Source organism: Setaria viridis, chromosome 6, assembly GCF_005286985.2.
Source record: "Setaria viridis chromosome 6, Setaria_viridis_v4.0, whole genome shotgun sequence".
In the NCBI taxonomy this organism is placed as follows: Eukaryota; Viridiplantae; Streptophyta; class Magnoliopsida; order Poales; family Poaceae; genus Setaria; species Setaria viridis.
Window position 1 is genome coordinate 2,726,789 of NC_048268.2, and position 21,946 is coordinate 2,748,734.

The following is a 21,946-nucleotide window of genomic DNA, read 5'->3' on the forward strand; positions in this document are numbered from 1 at the left end:
ATTACGTTACCAGAGTGCAACCAAACAAAGAGGGCAATCACCTATTCCACCTCTAAATACACTGTAATCTGATTCCCTATGCGTTTACATTACCTTAGCACGAACCAAACACTATCTTAGTTTCATCCATGGCTATGAGCCTTCCTGCAGTGCTGGACTGCTGGTTGACTCAACTGGAGAGGGGCCGTATTTTTGTCCAGAATGCATTTGCAAAGGTGACTGCTTGGGTTTAGTAGTTTCGTAATCAATGTATTGATAGGAGAGCCAGGAGGGACGACATATGTTTGGGGTAGCAGCATATCTAATCAGAGTCATCTACGTTCACGCGTTCATACCGGATCGGAGACGCGACGGGAAAGTCGGATCAAACTTGGTTAGAAGTCGAGGTGGGGTCCACATGTCAATAATTGAAGTTGGATCAAATCAAAAAATTTAGGCAGAAGCATTGCTTATTATGTAAGATTGAATCAATAAAACTCGCCATGATGGCTTTCCCTCGGAAAAGAATGATATAATTTTTTGTGTGTGCCTTATAATAAATAGTACATAGACAAAAATAAATTAATATGGAAGGATTAGGGCACATTGTTGCGTTAAAGTTTCTTTTAGAAAAATACATGGGGTGTTTGGCAGCACTCCACTTCAAAAAAACAGCTCCACTTCACTAGCTCCACAAAATTGCCTGCCAAACACGTCCAGCTCCAGAAAAAACGTGAAGCTAGGGGTCAGATCCATATTTTTCCTGGAGTACCTTAGGGGTGCTCCAAAAACATCAATTTCAGACTTCCTTGTGAAGTTGGGTATTATTTACCCACCTTTGCCACTCGTTACACAACACCTAATTTTTCCTTTCTGCTCACTATCTCCGTTTCCTCCCTCTAGCCATCCCCTGCCAGCACCGCGCCGCCCTCGCCAGTCGGCGCTACGCTGCCCACGCGGCCCTCGCCTAACGGAGCTGCGCTAGTGCGCTACCGACGCCACCGTCACCCTCCGGAGCTGCACCGCCCTTGCCCTCCTCGGCCGCGGCCACGCTGCCCCTGCTCGCCGCCCTTGCCCACGTCGGTCGCATGGCCCCTGCTCGTCGGACCTCGCCGCCCCCACCCACTGGGGCCGCGGGGTTGCGCCCTCTTGCTGGCCGGAGCTGCGCCGCCATCATTGCCGCCGGAGAGGACGAGGCGGCGGCGCTGCTCGCCTTCAGGCGGGCGTTGGTGGTGGACGACCCGCGCGGCGCGCTCGCTGGCTGAGCCCACGCGAACTCCACTGCGACGCTATGCTTGTGGGCCGGCATCTCGTGCGCATCGCCGCCCGACAGCCGTGTTGTCACCCTCAACCTCAACGGCATGGCACCCACCTGCTAGCTCTGGCCCGACACTCCCCGCGGCTAGCTGCTGCTAGCCGGCCGTGGGGGCGCCGGGGCTGCAGACACGCTGCTACTGCCGGCCGGCCACGGGTGGCCGGGCAACAACAGATCTAGAGAGGACGGCGGCAGTGGTAGGGACAAGGCGCCGCCCATGGCGTGGAGCTCAGGATCTGAAAAAGAGAAAGGGGCGAAGAGGAAGGGAGAACATAGAAGAGGCTGACACGTGGACCCATTTACAAAGGGTAAATAGATTATTCACAACAAGTCTTCATGTTTGTGGAGCTACCGCACTGCAATCAGCCAAACACGTACAATAACTTCAGTATTTTTGTGGAGTTAGGGCCTGTTTGGGAGCACTCCACTCCAGAAAGACCAGCTCCACTCCACTAGCTCCACACTTTCCTAGCTCCACTCCACCAACTCTAAAAAATATGGAGCTGCTGCACGTGTTTGGCTGATGGCAGTGCTCCAGCTCCAAAAATATGAGCACTTGTTGTGAATGGTCTATTTTACCCTTTGTGAACGGACCCACATGTCATACTCTTCTATTTTCTCCTCTCTTCTTCCTCTCTCTCCTCTCCTCTTCTCTTCTCAGTTTCCAGAGGGATCTCCAGCTTCAGGGAGCCGTCCATGGCCTGCGCCTGCTCAATGAACACGGATGGCCGCCGCAGGGGAGGTCGCCCCGGCCGCGCCGCCGTGGGGGAGCTCGGTGGGCGGGCGGGCGCGCGGCGGGCATGCGGCACAGCGGGCGGGGCGGCGAGCGGCCGGCGGGCGGCGGGCGGGGCGGCGAGCGGCCGGCGGCCGGCGGGCGGCCGGCGAGATCGGGCAGGGGCGCCTGGGGCTGGGGAAACACGCGGCTCGCCGGCGTTCAGGCAAGGGGCTGGAGCGGGCGGGGCTCCGACGGGCGAGCACGGCGTCGCCAGCGGGCGGCCGGCCGGCGGCGAGCCACGGCCGGGCGCGGCCACAACCAGGGGAAAGAGAAGGGGCGAGTGACAGGAACAGGAGTCACGGGATGTTTTCTTTTCTGAGCGAACCGGTACGTGTGTAACCGATAGCAGTGGTGGGTAAATACCCACCAACTCCACGAGGAGGTTTGAAAAGGGAGTTTTTGGAGCACCCCCTGAGGTACTCCACAAAAAACGTGGATCTGACCCCCTGCTCCACCTTTTTCCTGGAGCCGGAGTCGCTGGAGCTAGACGCGTTTGGTTGCGAAATTTTCGGAGTTGGTGGAGTGGAGCTTAGGTGGAGTAGAGTTGGTGGAGTGGAGTTATAAAATTTTTAGTGGAGTGTTGCTAAACACCCGACCCGAGTATGAATCCAAATCTGAGAACAATCGTGACACGAAAGAGAAAGGAAGGAATTGTTATTTGAACGTTCTATAATAAAATATTAAAATATAATTAAAAGAAAATAAAAGGAAAAAGGAGCGGTCAACCGTGGAGCCCTTCGTTCGGTCGTTCCTAGCATCGGGTCCATCGCGTGGACTCGGCCTTTTCTTCACGTGGACTCTAATAGTCAGGTCATGTCTCTAAAATAATGGAAACCTATAACTTCTACAAGCTTCTTTTTATTTTAGCATAACTTCTAGTATTTAAGATCCGTGCTATAGCATATTGATAGGATGGTTAAGAACCATACATGAATACCTCATCTCCCAAGCCTACTATAAATAAATATCTAACCTCATTAGCTATTCGAAATGATGTATCACGGTCCGTAGATTGTTGTATCACCGTCTGTACGAAAATGTTGAAACAGGCAGCCTCCTGCGCATATAAAGAAGATCTGGACTAAGAGGACTAAGAGGATCTGGACTACCAGTATTCGTATAAAGAAGAGAGCATGAGAGAGATGACGGATGGGAAAAAGAAGGTGAGCGAACAGGATGTGGATGGAGGTCCGGCAAACGTCGGAGAAGATGCTCGAAATTGCTACAGTCCTTGTGACGTGGCACTATGGACACCGTGGGTTGCGAGGAGGATGCTCGGAAAATCCGTACCCGTCTACGCGGCAGTGCAGCTGGTCAGTCTTCGTCTCTTGGAGGCTGGCGACGCGGCACGGTCACCGAACTTTCGTCCAACTGGATGGTCGTCAACAAGCTGAAGTTGGAAGAAGACCTCATTGACTTGGTGACTTAGCAATTAGAGACTTGCGAGACTGAATCGGTATTTTAAATAGCCTTGTTATTACTCGCTGCATCAAGGAGCACGAAGCCAAGCTATGCGGACAGCCATGGAGCACCATTGCTCCATCCTACTCGTGGCCTCCCTCCTCCTTGCATCTCCAGCATGGACATCGGCCTCCGCGGGAAGTGACGGCACCGGCGCTGATCACCGTGCGCTCATGCAGTTCCGGTCCCTCGTCACGGACGACCCATACGGGGCCTTGGCATCATGGGGCGCCGGCAACATGACCGTGCCGGCGCCGTGCGGGTGGCGCGGCGTCACGTGCGGGGTGCGCGGGCGCCGCCGCGGCCGCGTGACAGCGCTGGACCTCCGCGGGCTCGGCCTGGCCAGCTCCGGCACCGCGGCTCCTTCATCCCTCTCGAGCCTCACCTACCTCCGGCGACTCGACCTCTCCGGAAACCGCCTCGGCGGCGGCGTGCCCTCCCCGTTGCCACCCTCCCTCGAGCGCCTCAATCTCAGCCACAACACGCTGCAGGGGCCGATGCCCCCAGCGCTGGGGTCACTGCACCGCCTCCAGAAGCTCAGTCTCGGCGACAATCACCTCACCGGAGCAATCCCTGCCTCCCTTGGCAACCTCACCTCCCTCACCTCCCTCAGCCTCACCAGCAACAACCTCGCCGGTGCCATCCCTAGCGCTCTCGGCAACCTCGAAGCTCTCACCTTCCTCAGCCTCGCCCACAACAACCTCACCGGAGCAATCCCTGCCTCCCTTGGCAACCTCACCTCCCTCACCATCCTCAGCCTCACCAGCAACAACCTCGCCGGCACCATCCCTGGCGCTCTCGGCAACCTCAAAGCTCTCAGCAGCCTCTACCTCGGCCACAACATGCTCCAAGGATCAATACCTTCCACCGTGTTTAACATCTCCTCTCTCCATACACTTGCCGTGTGGACGAACAACCTCACCGGGACTCTGCCCCCGAACGCCGGTGGCAGGCTGCCCAGACTCACGTTTTTCACCGTTGACAACAACCGGCTACACGGTGCCATCCCGCCGTCGCTCTGCAACGCCTCCAAGCTGGAGTTGGCACAGATGTCGGATAATTCCTTCTCCGGAGTCATACCGAACTGCCTTGGAACTCACCTCAAGAACTTGTGGGCACTGATGCTGGACTCCAACCAGCTGGAAGCAAATGTTGATGCTGACTGGGGATTCATGGATAGTCTGACCAACTGCAGCAATCTGAAGTACATTGGCCTATCTGAAAACAAGCTGGGAGGTGTGCTTCCTGGCTCGATCGCAAACCTTTCGACGAGCATGGAGCGCTTGAGCATATCTGGCAACATGGTAAGCGGGCAAATACCTCAGGAAATCGGCAACCTTGTCAACTTGAACGCCATTGGTATGCATCTCAATAACTTTACTGGTATTATCCCTACCTCAATTGGCAAACTTAACAAGCTGAGCAAGCTTATCTTGTACGGCAACAAGCTATCAGGGCAAATCCCACCAACAATTGGCAATCTCACCGTGCTCACCTTACTATCCCTTGAGGACAACATGCTCACGGGTCCCATTCCTTCCAGTCTTGGTAGTTGCCCTTTGGAGGCGCTATCCCTGCAGCACAATCGCCTTGCTGGTCCAATACCAAAAGAAGTTCTCCTCATATCCACGCTTTCCGACTACGCGACTTTCCAAGAGAACATGCTAACTGGATCGTTGCCATCGGAAGTTGGTCTCCTGAAAAATCTTGTGACCCTTGATGTATCTGGAAATAGGTTAACCGGGGAAATCCCCAACTCTCTTGGCGATTGCCAAATCTTACAGTATTGCATTATGAAAGGGAACATGTTTCAAGGGAAAATTCCGGAGTCATTGGGACAACTGAAGGCCCTCTTGGCTCTTGATCTTTCAAGAAACAACTTGTCTGGTCATATTCCAGACTTCTTGGGTGACATGAAAGGTCTTGAACAACTGAATATCTCCTTCAACAACTTTGATGGAGAAGTCCCAAAGCAAGGAATATTTCTTAACGCCAGCGCATTTTCAGTTGAGGGAAACTCAGGCCTCTGTGGAGGTATTGCTCAGCTGAAATTGCCACCTTGCTCAGATAATGGCAGTACTAGCAACAATAAGCGATCACACAAACTAGTCATGATAGTCTCCATAGCCACTGCCTTTCTAGGAATCTCCTTGCTCCTTGCACTTTGTGTATTATGTCATCATAGAAGGAAGTTGATAAAGGCAGAACATGCCTTACCACTCATCAATGATCAGTATGCAAGGGTTTCATATGTCAACTTGATGAATGCAACAAATAGTTTTGCTTCTGAAAACCTCATAGGCATTGGAAGCTTCGGCTCTGTTTACAAGGCAACAATGATAAGCCATGACAAAGAAGTTGTTGTCGCTGTGAAGGTGCTCAACCTTCAGCAGCGAGGGGCGTCACAAAGTTTCATTGCAGAATGTGAGACTCTGAGATGTGCTCGACATCGGAACCTTGTGAAAATCTTGACGGTGTGTTCAAGTATTGATTCCGGTGGCCTTGATTTCAAAGCTATTGTATTTGATTTCCTACCAAATGGAAATCTAGACCAGTGGCTACACCACCGTCTCAGGGAACATGGCACCCATAGTAGGATTGAACTTGTCCAACGGATAGACATTGCCATTCATGTCGCTTCTGCACTCGAATATCTTCACCACTATAAACCAACCCCGATAGTTCATTGTGATCTCAAGCCAAGCAATATTCTCCTTGACAATGACATGGTTGCCCATGTTGGTGATTTTGGGCTCGCAAGATTTGTGCATCAAGACCAGACTAACCCCTCAGATATATCAAGTGGTTGGGCTACAAGAAGGGGAACCATTGGATATGCTCCTCCAGGTCAGGTTCTAACAAGTACACTGCATTTTACTTTCATGATTGATTGAAAATTGAAATCCACAAGCAAGTAAAATGCATTGCTCCTTTTTCCATCATTTAACATTGTAACTGTAGCATTGCTGATAGTCTTCATTTAGTTGCTGAATAATATGTGTGTTCCAAACAGAGTATGGACTGGGTAACGAAGTCTCAATCTATGGTGACATGTACAGCTTCGGAGTACTATTGTTGGAAATTTTCACAGGAAAAAGACCAACAGATAGCGACTTCGTGCAAGACCTCAACCTTCATAGGTACGTGCAAATAGCACTGCAAGATCAGCAAGTCACCAGTGTGGTAGACCAACAGTTACTGCCAGTACAAGATCCGGAACTCGAAGGGAGAACAAGCAGCTCCAGTAGCACCAGAGAAATTACAGTTGCCTGTGTTACTTCAATTCTGCAGATCGGAATTCTGTGCTCGAAGGAACTTCCAACAGACCGCTTGCTGATTGGTGATGCCTTGAGAGAGCTTCACAGAATCGGTGATGCCTTGAGAGAGCTTCACAGAATCAAAGACAATTATAACCAGTTGCACTTATTAAGTACATAGAACTTTCTGAAACACAGGATTTCCATATCCCGAACCATTTTACAGTATTCCGTGATCAGAACAGATACCAGGTCCTTGACTGCACTCAACCAAGTGTTGGGCTTTTTACTTTTAAAAAGACATGAAAGCATAAGATTGACGTTGCATACACAATGGATGCCAGTATTGCATCCACCTGCACATCAGGGTCTAGAGTACATTGTTAGATTATCTTAATATATGATGTGGCCCATGTAATTAAAGAGAATGATTTTCATATGAAAAGATCGCAGTGTGTGTTTACTCCAATTATTCAGAGATATGTTGTTTTGCTATCTACATAATACATACCCATAAGGCAACTTTTTGCATCCAACTTCTACTCTGGCATTATGCGGTTATGCCTGTCATCATGCAATCTGCAGAAATAGATGAATGGTATAAATGGAGGGAAAACAGAGGTAAAGCTCTTGTTCCAAACCTGCTGAAGTTCTCATCAGTCACCAATAAAAAACTGTTCAGCAACAAAAACATGCATGATGCATTGTTACATTTTTAAAAGAAATGATGCATCATTATGGATTCTACTGCCTGCTGGCATGTTTAACCAATACTACATTTTCTGCTTCGCCAATTCACTTTGTTCTTCTCATGAACTTTTGAGTAAGATCTTTGAGCGCTTGCCTCGAGTTAAGCACAACTTGATCCTCACTATCAGGAAGATCATCGATAGCGCCCGCTACCAGTTTTGCATGTTCAGCAGCAAGAGACCTCGTCCTCTCGATTCCCTGACTTTTTGAAAGGTATTTGAGGGCCTACAAGTGTAAAATTGAGCAGTTCTGAGACCACACTAGACAATTTTTGAGCATTTCACAACCCAAATAGTTGGATTATATTACTGGAAACAAAGAAAAGTACATTTTCCTTTCAAAAAAAATACACTTGCAATACGAACCGTCTTAACATTTAAAGGGTCATCAAATCCCTGTTCAACAATCTCATGCAGTTCAGGGAATTCTTCCATTGCAAAAAGTATGGGAGCTGTCACAATTCCCTGTCCATACAGGGCATATATGATTCCTTACATGTCATTGATATCTTAAAAAGTAAAATACTACTGAGGAAATATTGAGTGAATAACTGTATTACTTGATGGATATCAGACAAGGAGGCTTTGCCTAGTGAAGCTGATGTGCCTGTGAAATCGAGGATGTCATCGATCAACTGATATGCTATGCCCTGGAAGAGAGAGTGTAGGTCATCTTAACAGTTCATGTGTCTAGCAAAAATAGGAACAGCTTCTGTCTAAGGAAAAATACAACACACCAAGTGTCTGCCATACTGATAAGCAAGAGCTTGTACTTCTGTTGTTTGCTCAGCAAGGACAGCAATAGCTTTGCAGCTGTTTGAAATCAATGCAGCTGTCTTGTAGTATGTCTTCTGCAAATAATAGTCCATGCTGTACAAGCATCCATGAACAGGTGTCACATTAAGTAAAATATTAGAAAGTGTTGATTGTCATGGCTTGATGAACTCATCTAGCATTCCTTTCTTTTCTTGAATCTGCTCGATCCAGAACAAGGTTATCCAAGTTTTTAGTAGATGGATTAGCAACAATGATCTATTTAATTGTGATTGGCATTATATTAAGTAGTGAACATATTTCCTGGACTTTGATTTGATGATAGTTGATGAAAAGTAACGTCAGTACATATCCACTCTAAGCTAAACAGCTACTTGCACACATATGACAGCCCAAATAATGAAGAGTTAAATAATCAACTGAGCATAACAACACATTCTAAGGCACTAATCTGCTACCTCCACACTGACACCACATCATATCTCAAACTTATCAAAGTTTATGGGTGCTATCTTTTATTAGTAAAATCTCAAGCACTAGGCAATAGCTTGATGCAAGAAAATGATAAAATGAATTGGACATGTACCTGCAGCGCTGTGCTGGAGTTATTGACATCTGCATAAGCTCACCAGTAACAAGATTATTTACAGCAGTTGCTAGTAATGATACAACCTGCAGAATTAAAAATAATTTCGGTATCTTGACATTATGAACATGCAAAAGATACAGACTGGAAAGGAACTGACATAATCTGATGTTGAAAGAAATGGGAGAAGATGCAGAGTGACATGGCAGCTCACATGCTAAAAACTAAAGTGATTTTGTTCTTTCAGTTGTATTTTTTTAGCCCGCACTCATAGTATATTTTATCCTCGATAGCCATATTCCCAACAAAATCAAACAAAGATGAAGGAAAATAATATAACTTGTTAGCCTTTACAAAGGAGAAACATCGCACCTCAGTATTGTCAAGAGACACAGCTGCAGAAAATGCCCTGAAAAGTAGGAAATTGCCAGCCAATACTGCAAGCTGCAGGGTAGCATCAGCTTTACTAACTGTTATAAGGTATTGTGAATATGACACAAGATATAGTTTGACTTGCATTTTGCCAAGTTTACAGCATGGCTTGGTGTTGCTTCCTTTTATTTCTTTTAGAAGAACATGGTCCATACTTATGAGATGAGAAGATGTGGAAAATAAACAGAGGTATCAAACAGAAAAATGGGCTTACTTGCACATTAAATAAGAAATTGTTTATATTTTGGTCTCTAAGAACTACGGGAAAAAAAAAAGGCTAAACCAAAATACTTTAATTGAGCTACTGAACAGCAACTAATTGATGTCCACATGTTTATATGTCCATATTTAAGAATACAACTTTAAATTAAGATCCCTTGAATTTCCTTTTCCATTAAAATTTTATGATAAGAATGATTACGGAACTATTTGGCCCTAAATATACAAGTTAGCCATTGTAGAAAAAGTATATGATATTACTTTCTTCCCCACTTTGAAGTTCAATGAGTCCATGCCACGCCTAGTATCAGCATCGTCCAAAACATCATCATGAATAAGGCTCCATATCTAAGATGCAAGGGAGAGGACAAGTCACTAAAACAAATATTTCTGAATGTTTCGGAAAGTGGAATGAAACAAGACGCTTAAGATACGTACATGAATCATTTCAGTTATCTCAGCAAGATGCATATGCCTTGCTCGAGGCTTATTCTCTAAGCCATCAGCTATGTCCATGCTTATAGCTGAAGCCATCAATAGTAGAACCTGAAACATCAATAGTCAGGAGCTTACAATGATGAAACTGAACGAGTAAATTATATATACTTGTGTCTACTAAAAAAAGTACATATCTACGGTATGATGATAAGATACAAGAACACACTATGAAATCTGGTCTTACAGTAGGACAAGTTCTTTTCCCTTCAGCTCCAGCTCTGAAGAAGTATCCAGCTGCTGATGTCAGTTCAGGCACCTGTGGAGATAACACATATATTGAGTTCCATACGCCAAATAGCTCATCCAAAAGCTTAAGCTATTGGGAAAAGGTGGGTGATGTAGTTTATAGTATTTCATGGTACAGAAAAAAAAAGGGTGAAAGTATCATTATATAGTGTAATTCAAGCAAAGATTACAGTTAAATTATGCACCTCAGCAACCACCATTGAGCGCAATCGATCTGTCACTTCAGAGACTTCATCTTTAATCAGCACAAAGGGGTCTAGCTGCTCCTACTACACAGAAAAAGGAATGGTTTTGTTAGGAGAACAGAATTCTGGCACATGTGATTGCCTTACATGGTTGAGACAAGAGTGACATGACTATACAGTGACAATAACAACCCGTTGTTTGCCTTACTATGCACTCAATAGACTCACCACCCTCTGATTCATGCTTAAATAGAATAAAATAATCTATGTAGCATCATGATAAAGGAGTCTGTATGACCATATCTACCTTAGCTGTTAGCCCTGCTTTTCTGGAAGAATGATCACTTGTGCAGTGAAAATAACATGAACTCCAAGTAAATCTGTCCCAATAGCACATATTCTGTGAAGCAAGAAGCCAAGAAGGTGGTGTCAAAGCATTACATAGTATTGTGAATTTAGGATACTGGAAACATTTGACTTGCGTGCATACATGTGGATTAAATTTGAATGGGCAGTTCAAATGCATTGTAAACACAACCAAACTTATGTTTGACTGTGGGATGTTAGAGCAGCATGTGAGTATGGATTCCACTTTTCTGGTAGCTGTGTTCTTGTAGCAAGTGGGCATGGATTTCCAGTTTTCCACTTCTCTGATAACCAATACATGTCAAAGCAACGAATATGTTTAGAGGCCTAAGTCTGCCAATATTCCTTCAAGCCTGAAAGAAATAATCTTTCTTGTAAACTGCATAATTGTTACAGGGAGGAAGTCAACGCACTGCTTTGGTGTAGTAGCAAAAGGGATGCGAGCTGCACAAAGGATATTAACAAGCTCTAACGTAGAATGATAATCCAACTGCTACGCTGACAAATCAGTGAAATCGAATGAACTAACCAAGAATTCATAATGAAATACATTTCCTCCTCATCATGCTAAAATGCTAATACCAAGAAAAGGGAACCATAGTTTTTAAGAGTAGAACATGGTGAAGTATCAGCGAATCTGCAAAGGCAGCATCTGCTACTGGAGCAGATAAACTAACCAATTCGCGTCGCGGTTCCAAACTATTGAACAACAGTTGTCAAGCTCCCATTTGCCACAAGCACAGCTGCAATGACCCTACGTGCCTTTGCATTGTGTACAGTTTTGCTCAAGCCTTATGGATGTTGTCACTATGGCACTAAAGCTGCGGTGTACATTTCAATCCACGACATAATGCAACTCTGCAAGGTGGAGATGCAAAATGCTTACATTAGCATTGTAGTAAGTATCTCCCACGAAACCGCAGATCCAGATTTGTTCTCCCTCTCAGTTATCGGACAGCAACGCATCGACGTGACAAAAAGAAACCTTTTGCAAAATTACGGAGGGGCAAAGAAAAAGTATCCCCAAATGAAGAACTCATAGATGCGGGATCCGTAAGTCTCACCGTTGGCATTCGGGGAGCGGAGGAAGCGGTGGAGGCTGAGCGCAGGAGCCCAGCGAGAAGAAGCCGTCCCGGCAGCATCATGGCCGGTCCCAATCGCCGGGGAGGCCGCCTGAGGCCTGGCCACCGCTGCCAGCGAGATGCGTTGACCAGAGCCAAATGCCCCGCTCAGCAGCACTGCAGCAGTAGTGGGCTTGCGGAAGGAATGCCGAATGCCCCGCTCTACTTTTTTTTTAAACATTATTTTCCCCTTTTATTCTCTTTCTTTACTCTACTGATTTTTTTTGGAAATGACTATATTTCACAAAATGTATTTAAATCGAACTCTAGTTAAAATATATTTTTAATAAGAAGTGAGTATTACTGCAGGAGAATATAACGGTGGTGCCAGCGGTCTATTTGAAATGGTATTGAAGGATACTGAATTTTATTTTTACAACAATGGTGCGAACATTTTATTAAAAAAATAGATGAACACCCAAAAATAACCTGAGTACTATGTAGGAATTGAGTTGGATGGAATTGGAAAGATCATAAAACTTATCATGTGTTTTTTTAATACTTATCATGAGTTAATAATTATAAAAAAATGTAGGATCTATTTTGGAGAGTCTGCATACGGTGTATGCAAGGGTGTGCTGTAAGTCTCTTCTCCGCTGGGTTTGTAAACTGTTTCTGCAATTTTCACTCTTTTTAATACAATGATGTGTAGCTCTCCTATATATTTGAGAGAGAAAAAATACTTTATCATGTGCTTTTTAGAGCGTCGGTAACGTGAACCTTAAAGAGAACGAACTAGATTCTACAAACTGAAAGTTAGCCTATTGCATATGTATGGTGTGTTCCAAACAAAGTTGAAGCCTCCATAGCCGATGCCAATAGAAAAAGAAAACTACACGCAGAGAATGGAGAAATGAACAGAAACAAAGCTAGAGAGCGGGCGCCCGTGTGTGATTGAGTTAACATCAGGGTCCGAAGAGGGACATCTTCCATGGTGTCTCCGGAACAAGGTTCCAAAATAGAGCATAACACAGACCAAATCGAGAGGGAAAAAGCATATGGAAAAGCACACGAACTTTCTTTTTGTCACCAGAAAAAGCATATGTTTAGAAAGCATATTTTTCATGCTTCCTAAACATCGGTTGGCAGAGGTGGCAACACTTGACAGAATTAGAAGGTATGAACAACATGAGCATCTGATCTCTTAGTTGACAAAAATACAAAAGCCACCTCGGATTTGAACATGCTGCTATTTCAGTGCACATAGCCATCTTGTTTCTTTTGCTGATTCTAAATTACAAGTTCCTGATTACAGGATTCCTATTCTTTCCCTTCATTTAAAAAGGAACAAACAATTAGTTTGATGCATGACTACTTTATGTTCACAGAATATTTCCTAGGCAGGGCAGAGCACGATCTCTCACTACATCACAGTAGTGCAAGTGTGATAAAATCGAGGAATCCCCGGTCATTATCAGCTATGAGGAGTATATAAAGTCACAAAACGAGCATTATCCTTGTAATTTTTCTCTAAAATGGTTATAAATATTACATGGTACATGACCACCCACTTAAAATTCTCACGGAACTTAAAAAAAGGTCTCATGGAAAAAAAATTAACTACAAACTACTGAAAGATGCATTACATTTTGCTAAATGAGATCAGCTGGCGAGAAACAAGCGACAGCATACAAAAACTAAAAATGAGTGATGTGTTATACTAGTGCAAGTTCGTAGTTTACAACATAGTACCTCTAATTGTAAATCAACAGAACAGATTAATGTAACTTTGCAACCTTCTTGCTATGGCTTTGTGTAATGCCCCGTTGCCATCGACGACTCGCCGGCAATCAGGAGGTAGTTTCGAGAACTAGAGTTTTCATTCACAAGTCAATACTGATTACAACTATTACCCATCCAACACACTTAATACCCCCCACACAGGCTGACAGCCCGACCCTACCTGTATGTCACACACGCATACAAAACACACCACTTACTCCGGAAGACGTACTCCTAGCGCTGCGCCTTCTCAGTCACAACCGGGCATTACATCTCCCCTGGCTGCAGAAGTTGCTTGTCCCCAAGCAACGGCGTCAGGAAACCTGTGCTTGACAACATAGAAATCTTCCCAAATAGAAAAGTAGCAGGAATGCCAGTCCACTTGACAAGAATGTGACGAACTGCTCTGGATCCCTTCTTGACCAGGCAGCAATCAAGCACAGCTTCTGGTGACAGGTCTTGTGCGGAAAATATCTGTCAATTTAGGCAGCTCCTTGAAGACTGGGGTGTAGTTGGGTGTGAATGGCTTGAGTTAAGACACATGGAAAACTGGATGAATGAGGCTTCCCTCCGGCAATTTCAACTTGTATGCAGCCTGTCCCATTTTCTGTTCCACCTCAAATGGACCAAAGTATTTGAAGGCAAGTTTGGGATAAGATCTGGTTACCACTGACTGTTGTACATTAGGCTGAAACTTGAGTAAAACTTGCTCTCCCACCTAAAAACTCCTGTCTACACGATGGTGATCTGCCTGAAGCTTAAAGCGATTTTGTGCTGCAGCCAGGTGTTGTTTCAGAGATGCTAGTTGTTGTTCTCGTTCTTGCAGGAACTCAACAGCTGGGTTTTGATCTTGAGTCTCCAGAGGTAAAAATGTGCCCAAGTCTACTTCATAACCATACAAAGCCTTAAAAGGAGGGCAGTCCAAAGAAGTATGGTAATTAGAATTGTACCATAGTTCAGCCAACCAGATCCAAGTTTTCCACTGTTTGGGTGAATCTTGAACAGCACACCGAAGGTATATTTCAAGGCATTGATTCACACGCTCAGTTTGACCATCTGTTTGAGGGTGGTAAGATGAACTGAGCAATTTTATATCCACTAATTTAAACAGTGCTATCCAGAAAGTACTTGTGAAAATCTTATCTCTGTCAGAGACAATTGTCCTGGGCATGCCATGTAATTTGACCACCTTGTCAAGTACCACTTTGGCCACTGCCTGGGCATTGAATGGGTGTTTGAGAGGGATAAAGTGGCTGCATTTGGTGAATCTGTCAACCACCACCAATATGACATTGCACCCTTCGGATAGTGGCAAGCCTTCTATAAAATCCATGGAAATATCCTGCCAAGCACCTTGAGGAATAGGAAGGGTTGAAGCAAACCACCTCAATGGTTGTGCTCATGTTTTGCTTGCTAACGGATGATACACTGCTTCACAAAGTTGTCAACATCAGTTTTCAAGCCTTTCCAATAAAAGAGTTGCTTGACTCTATAGTATGTAGCTTTTGTTCCAGAGTGGCCTCCAATAACGCTAGTGTGTGAAGCATCAATTACTCTTGTTTGTAATGCTGAATTTGCAGCAATCCATATTTTGTTGTTGAACTTGATAAGGCCTTGATGTAATGAGAAACCTTGTTCATCTGGGGATTTGATGGCTAGTCTGGTTAATAATTCTTGAGCTTGAGGATCAGTAGCATAAAAATTGAGCACCTCTTGGACCCAAACAGGTTGAGCTTCAGAAACAGCTTGTATTGCTAATAAATGGCAGCATCTAGATAAAGCATCAGCTGCCAGATTGTCTTTGCCGTTTTTGTAAATTACTTTGAATTGTAACCCCATAAGCCTGGTCATTGCCTTCCTTTGCATTTCAGAATGTAGATTTTATTCACTGAGATAGGATAAGCTCTTGTGATCTGTTCTGATGACAAACTCTTGTCTCTGGAGATATGGCCTCCATTTCTCTACGGCCATTATAAAAGCCAAAAACTCCTTTTCATAGATAGACAATTTCTGATGGGTGGGTCCTAGTGCTTTACTCATATAAGCCCCAGGTTGGTCTCTTTGCATCAAAACAGCTTCCACTCCTGAGTCAAAAGCATCTATTTCGACAATAAATGGTTGATTGAAATTTGGAATAGCTAAAACTGGAGCTGTTACCATTGCCTCCTTTAGCTTGTCAAATGTTGCTGGAGCTGTTGCAGACCACTCAAATTGCTTCTTCTTTAGCAGAGTTGTCAAAGGTTTGGCCATCAAGCCATAATGTTTGATAAACTTTTTGTAGTAGCCTATGAGACCCAAAAAGCCCCTCAACTCAGTTACATTTGTGGGAATTGGCCACTTTAGCATTGCTTCTATTTTTGCTAGATCAGTAGCCACACCCTGATCAGAGATAATGTGCCCCAAGTATTCAAGCTGGCTTTGAGCAAAAGAACATTTGCTATGTTTCAGGAAGAAGTAATGCTGTCTGAATTTCTCTAGAACAAGTCTGAGATGCTGGATATGTAATTCCAAGGTGGGGCTAAATTAATATGTCATCAAGAAACACCAGCACAAATTTCCTGAGAAAAGGACCCAAAAGCTCATTCATAGTGCATTGAAAGGTGGCTGGAGCATTGGTAAGCCCAAATGGCATGACCCTAAACTGGTAATGACCATGGTGTGTCTTAAAAGTTGTTTTGTGTTCATCAGACTCTTTCATTGTCACTTGGTGATAACCAGCTCTCATGTCTAATTTAGAGAAATATTTTGTGCCAGCAAGTTCATTCAAGATTTCATCAATAATTGGCAGAGGGAACCTATTCTTGATAGTAATATCATTGAGTTTCCTATAATCCACACAAAAAATGCCAAGTGTCATCTTTCTTTTGGACTAATAAGACACGAGAAGCATAAGGGATGGTACTAGGAGTTATAAGACCAGCAGCTAGAAGTTCTATCACCTGCCTCTCAATCTCATTTTTGTGCGATGGAGAATATCTATAAGGTTTAGAGTTAACAGGGATAGCACCTGGAGTGATTGGAATTGGATGATCATAAACCCTGGAGGGAGGTAGCTCTTTAGGTTCAGCAAATACATCCTTAAATTCATCAAGGACCTCCTGAATTTCTTCTAGCACAGATGGTGATGCTTGATCTGGCAGAACCTTGACAATAGCAAAAGCCCATATACCATTGCCAGCATCCCATTTAAGCAACTTATCAGCTGAGAGCTCCTGAACAGCCAAATTGTTTGAGTTGACCCCTTTAATGGTGACAAGCTGCCCTTTGTACATAAGTTCCATGGTCTTGTGCTCCCAATGGTGAGTGATGGGACTGTTGAGTTTGAGCCAATCATAGCCTAAGATGCAATCATAAGCAGCTATATCAAGAACTCTCATATCACAGCTGAAAGTGTGTCCCTGAATCCATCATTCCAATTGGGGTACCATTTGATCAGAAATTAATACCTCTCCATTGGCTACCTTTACTGTCTTAGGTGGTGCAGGTATGGATTGTATGCCAAGTTTCTTCAAAAATGTGGAGCTAACAAAGCAATGAGAACTACCACTGTCCACTAGCATCAACATAACTTTGTTTTTAACAAGAGCTCTTAATCTCATGACCTCCCCGTCATCTGTTCCAGGAATGGCATTGAGAGATAGAGTACCAAAATCAGCTGCTAAGGCATCCTCAATGTCCAACTATGTTAACACCTCTTCAGTTAAATTGATGTCCAAATCATTCAGCATAAGGGCATTTGCTTGAGCTTTGGGCCTCTTAGTGCACTTAGAAGCATGAGTAGCATCATGTGGTTCTCTGCAATAAAAGCACAAATTATGAGTTCTGCAATAATCCCTGAGCTGCCTTTCCTTAGAAAGTGGGGCAGATGTGACTGGTTTGTGTTGGTCCATTCTGGCAGAAGATGATGCAGCTGGCCATCTTGTGCTGTTTGGAGTTTTCAGCCCTTTTTTGGTACTTTTGTCTTGAATCTATTACTGTATTTTAGCCAACATTGCAGCTCTTTCCATGCAACGTGGGACTTGTCCTTGAACTGCATATCTGAGCTCTGGCTTTAACCCTCTAATGAACTGGGAGATAAAGTAAGTATCAGGCATGCCTCCACTATGCATGTCCACCTGAAACTGCAGAGCTTCAAAAGCAGCTACATATTCTTCCACTGAACCTATTTGCTTCAGGTCCAACAATTCATCGATAGTATGTTGGTAATCATAAGCTCCAAATTTTTGCTCCACAACTTTGATGAATTGATCCCATGTCTCCACCATATTCTTTCTTTTGGAAACTCTAAACCACCTAGAAGCATTTTCATCCATGTGCATCACTGCTGTCATAATTTTCATATGGTCAGGGATATAAAAAATCTGAAAGTATGTTTCACACTTGTCACGCCAGATTGTGGGGTCTTGTCCTTCAAACTTGGGGAATTGCATCTTCGGCATGGAGCTCTTATGCACATAAGAATTGTGCCCAGCATGGCGACCACCAAAAGTAGAACGAGAATTTTGGGCTTCACCAAAGACTGCATGGTCTTGTTGATGGTAATTCTGACGGTGGTAAGCTGCAGCTGATGGTGTAGAACTTCCCCCTTGTTCTGGATCATCTTTCCCCATGTGCTCCAGCGTCAATTTCGCCACCGCCTGACCAGTGGCCTCCAGCTGGTGTGCCATAAGTTGCTGCTCCCACATGGACAGATCAACCGCCTTGCTATTGATATCAAGCTTCACCTGCATTTGTTGCTAAGTGATGGTGAGGTCTTCAATTTTGGAGAACAACAAATCCACAGACTCCATTAGCTTGTCCAACTTCGCATCTGTCTTGGTATACCCCTCCGCCATTGCGTCGAGCACAAACTGGGACTGCACGGAAGGTTTTGGTGGAGCCATGGTGAACTGCCCGCAAATCGAGTCGAGGTAGAATGGGAATTACGGGAAATCAATCGCCGTCGCCGGTGCCGCGCTGCAAACGACGAGATCTCAGCAGACCCACTCCGGTTTCGAGCTCAGATCGATGGAGTATTGCAATTCAACGCACGAGCAACCGATCCAAATCCTAACGCACCAGAATCGCCCGTAGGAATAAGGAATTGCTGGGAAGGCACCTGAATTGAGAAGAAAAGACACCGCCGCCGTGCGCCGCCTGCTCAGCCCGCCACTGCGCGCCGCCGCCGACTGTAATGTCCCGTTGCTATCGACGACTCGCCGGCGACGTGAGCGCAAACACCAATCGGAATCAGGAGGTAGTTTGGGAAAGGATCCCAGAACCTCGAGAACCAGAGTTTTCATTCACAAGTCAGGCCATGTTTAGTTCACTCCAAAAGCCTAACTTTGGCACCATGCAAAAGGAAAATTCTCCATCACATCAAACTTACGGTACATGCATGGAGTACTGAATGTAGACGAAATCAAAAACTAATTGCACAGTTTTATTGTACTTTGCGAGACGAATCTTTTGAGCCTAATTAGTCAATATTTGAACAATAATTCACGAATACAAACGAAACGCTAGCACCCCAAAGTTGGGCAACTAAACAAGGCCTCAATACTGATTACAATTGTTACCCATCCGACACACTTAATACCCCACACACAGGCTGACAGCCTGGCCCTACCTGTATGTCACACATGCATACAAAACACACCATTCACTCCTGAATACGTACTCCTAGCGCTGCGCCTTCTCAGTCACAAGTGGGCATTACACTGCTCCGTCGATATAGGATTTTAATTTTATGTTTGTCATAGCCATAGCAAATATTTGATGTGTTCCCTAGAACATCCCATTTCCAGTCTTTTATTCCTCATTTCCCTTATCCATCCACGTTAGATGATTTAGAAGTTCAGATGTAGCTGGCTAGCTGCGCACCGACTTTCCTTTTCTTTCTGAATCCAATCCACAGTCGTCCCTCGCAGCTGGACAGGCGCATGTGCAACCCACAGGTTGAGGAAATGAAAGATCACATTTGTCTGTCTCCCTATCTCTTGGTCATGGCATAGCAACATCTTTCCTTCCCTAGGTCCCTGAAAAGTTCTCCATGGCCGCATGCTTGTTCTCTGTGAGCTCATGCTTGCCTTCTCAATCATAATGTATGAAGCGCCATGTTTTAATTTCCAAAGCATTTGGTAGACTGTCGCTTCGTCATTCTTGCAGAAGTAATCTATTGCCTTTGGCAGCATGATCTCTTCAAGTTGCCCCAAGGTGAAGTCCATATGCAAGGAATGCTGCTCCTCACTGTAGATTGCCGGTATTGCAGGACTCCTATCTACAAGTAGAATGTCTTCTAAATGCCCATGGGGCGTCAAGAGGACTCCAACTTTCAGATATGGAGAATCTTGTACAGAATTTTTGGTTTCAAACAATAAGGACCTATGTTGGATGCACTCTGAGAGCGAGACATAGCACTGCAGATGTACTTCAATAACTGGTTCTAGAAAGGCACCTAGTAATCTTGACTTGTTTAACTCCGTACCGTGATAGAGCTTGTGCTGAACATTCTGCTTGCAACATAACGGGTTTGGGCGAAACCAATCAGTGCCAAAGTTGTGAAGATTGTCCCAATGTTCTTTGTGGTGTGTATCAACATCTGGCACCCATGAGAAGTGTTCTGTAGGTAGCTGCATAAGTTCTTTCGTAATGGTTTCAACTGTAGACTTGAAAATAGGGCCATACAGCTGTAGGCACTTAATTGCAGTCCCTACTATGTCTGTACTCTCTGAAAGCTGTAGCATTAAAGAAAGGAAAAAGTCATCTTCTGAAGCATTACCATCTGTCCGAATGAAGATGAGTCTAGCCTCTATTCCATGATCTGAAGTAATATAGGGCACCAACTGTAGAAACAAAGGGCACTTGTTTGCTCGAATGATTCTGTGCTGTAGTTTCTTGCCTGCAAGAAGGTGCATGATAAGAGGGTCAAAGGGCATGTGACAACGTGGCGTACCACCAAGCTCTACTAATCTCAGAAACTCTCTAGCCCCATCTGCTAACCACTCAAATCTTCGAGCAATGGAACTGTTCGACTCATCTTTGTTGGGGCTGATGATGGAGAAGACAAATGACTTAGTAGTATGTGCCATACGCACAGGAAATGAGGAATTCCTCACCCTCTTTTCTGTCTCTACATCTTCCAGGATCCTCTGTTTGCATTTGTCCAGCGTGTCATCGCACTCTTGGGCAGCACGCTTCAGCTTCCTGCGCCAACGCAACAAGGATGCATCAGTGATCTGCCATTTTCCTGACACCTCAAGAGCAGCCTCCAGCCTGATGTGTGCCATCTCTAGCCTCTCCAAGTTTCTGTTCGCATTAGATTCCTCTTTATCCTCATAATTTTGAACCAGACTAGATAGGATTTGGCTAACTGTCTCATGGACAACTGCAGAACTGACGATCTCCGCCATTGGGATTCAAGGATCTGTAGTATCCCTTCCCTGTTCAGGAAATTCAACACAAAACAGCATACATGAGAGACAAAAATATATGAACTTTGGATCACAAGCAAAGATTTAGCTTAGCAGCTGTAAAGAACCTACCTTTGACTGGATCACATGGGCAGCTATCCTCTGTATGTAGGGATATCTCGAGGGTAAAATCATACAGTGAGGGGCATGATGAGAACTTAAAGAGAATTCAAGGATAGCAAAGGCTTCGACGGGGAGAAAACAAGGTATGCAAGCCAATGATGAGGGATGTGGAGGGTCTGGTCTTACCAAGGGAAAAAGAGGTAGGCAGGCAGGTCCCTCAGGATTTCAGGAAGAATTATTTGACTTGTTGTGGAAAATCAAATGAAGATCGGTGTGAATGGATATGTGATGACTAACCACAGGAAAAGAAAGTGAGACGCAACTTGAGAATATTTTGGAATGTCTTGGTCTTGTAGATAAAACAATACAAAAGCTTGGAAGTTCCTTTTTAGGAGTCTTGGTCAGCAGTGGACAAGGAACTTGGAAAAACCTTGGGCGCTTGTCAGTGGCAATTTCTAGTATATGACGCCAATGTTGAAGTCTTTGTAAGGGCCCCCTTAAGCAGGCGGCGCTAGGGTTGATGAATCCCTTTGCGGCGAGCGGGCGGAAAGAGGTAGGCCACGGCCAACATGGGGGAATGGGTGGATCCGGCGGGAAACGCACCTGATTCAGCGGCGCATTTCCTCATCTCCTCTGCCGCTGGTGCCATCTGGTTGCCGCTGTGGCGGGGAAGCTGCGGCGCGCCCCAGCACCGCGGTGTCGCTGCGAGGCCTAGGCTCTCCCCGGCCGAGTGCGTGGCCTTCCGCT

At 45.0% G+C, this 21,946-nt stretch overlaps 3 protein-coding genes across 13 annotated transcripts; 1 reads left to right on the plus strand and 2 right to left on the minus strand.

The window, feature by feature from the left end:
• The first annotated feature begins 3,539 nt into the window (after positions 1-3,539).
• Positions 3,540-7,263, plus strand: LOC117860633 (receptor kinase-like protein Xa21). The gene is made up of 2 exons (XM_034743992.2): positions 3,540-6,377; positions 6,544-7,263. The coding sequence occupies exons 1-2, from the start codon at positions 3,581-3,583 to the stop codon at positions 6,966-6,968; spliced, it is 3,222 nt and encodes a 1,073-aa protein (XP_034599883.1). The 5' UTR covers positions 3,540-3,580; the 3' UTR covers positions 6,969-7,263.
• On the minus strand, positions 6,428-12,121 carry LOC117860635 (solanesyl-diphosphate synthase 1, mitochondrial). Of its 11 annotated transcripts, XM_072294406.1 has the most exons (15): positions 11,907-12,052; positions 10,967-11,195; positions 10,784-10,876; positions 10,477-10,557; positions 10,230-10,301; positions 9,986-10,093; positions 9,809-9,895; positions 9,269-9,340; positions 8,897-8,982; positions 8,274-8,406; positions 8,097-8,186; positions 7,903-8,001; positions 7,632-7,762; positions 7,299-7,366; positions 6,473-6,917 (listed from the first exon to the last, which is right to left on the minus strand). In XM_072294406.1, exons 2-14 carry the CDS (start codon positions 11,102-11,104, stop codon positions 7,327-7,329), a joined length of 1,230 nt encoding a protein of 409 aa, XP_072150507.1. In that variant the 5' UTR covers positions 11,105-11,195; positions 11,907-12,052; the 3' UTR covers positions 6,473-6,917; positions 7,299-7,326. The 11 variants fall into 11 exon arrangements, with proteins under 11 accessions (XP_072150506.1, XP_072150507.1, XP_072150508.1 ...); XM_072294405.1 differs by having other exon boundaries at positions 6,428-7,366; XM_072294407.1 differs by lacking the exons at positions 6,473-6,917; positions 7,299-7,366; positions 10,967-11,195 and adding an exon at positions 11,729-11,827 and having other exon boundaries at positions 7,368-7,762; positions 11,907-12,055.
• Positions 12,122-19,088: 6,967 nt separating this feature from the next.
• On the minus strand, positions 19,089-21,541 carry LOC117860344 (uncharacterized). The gene is made up of 2 exons (XM_034743618.2): positions 21,209-21,541; positions 19,089-21,106 (listed from the first exon to the last, which is right to left on the minus strand). The coding sequence occupies exon 2, from the start codon at positions 21,074-21,076 to the stop codon at positions 19,514-19,516; it is 1,563 nt and encodes a 520-aa protein (XP_034599509.1). The 5' UTR covers positions 21,077-21,106; positions 21,209-21,541; the 3' UTR covers positions 19,089-19,513.
• Positions 21,542-21,946: the final 405 nt, after the last annotated feature.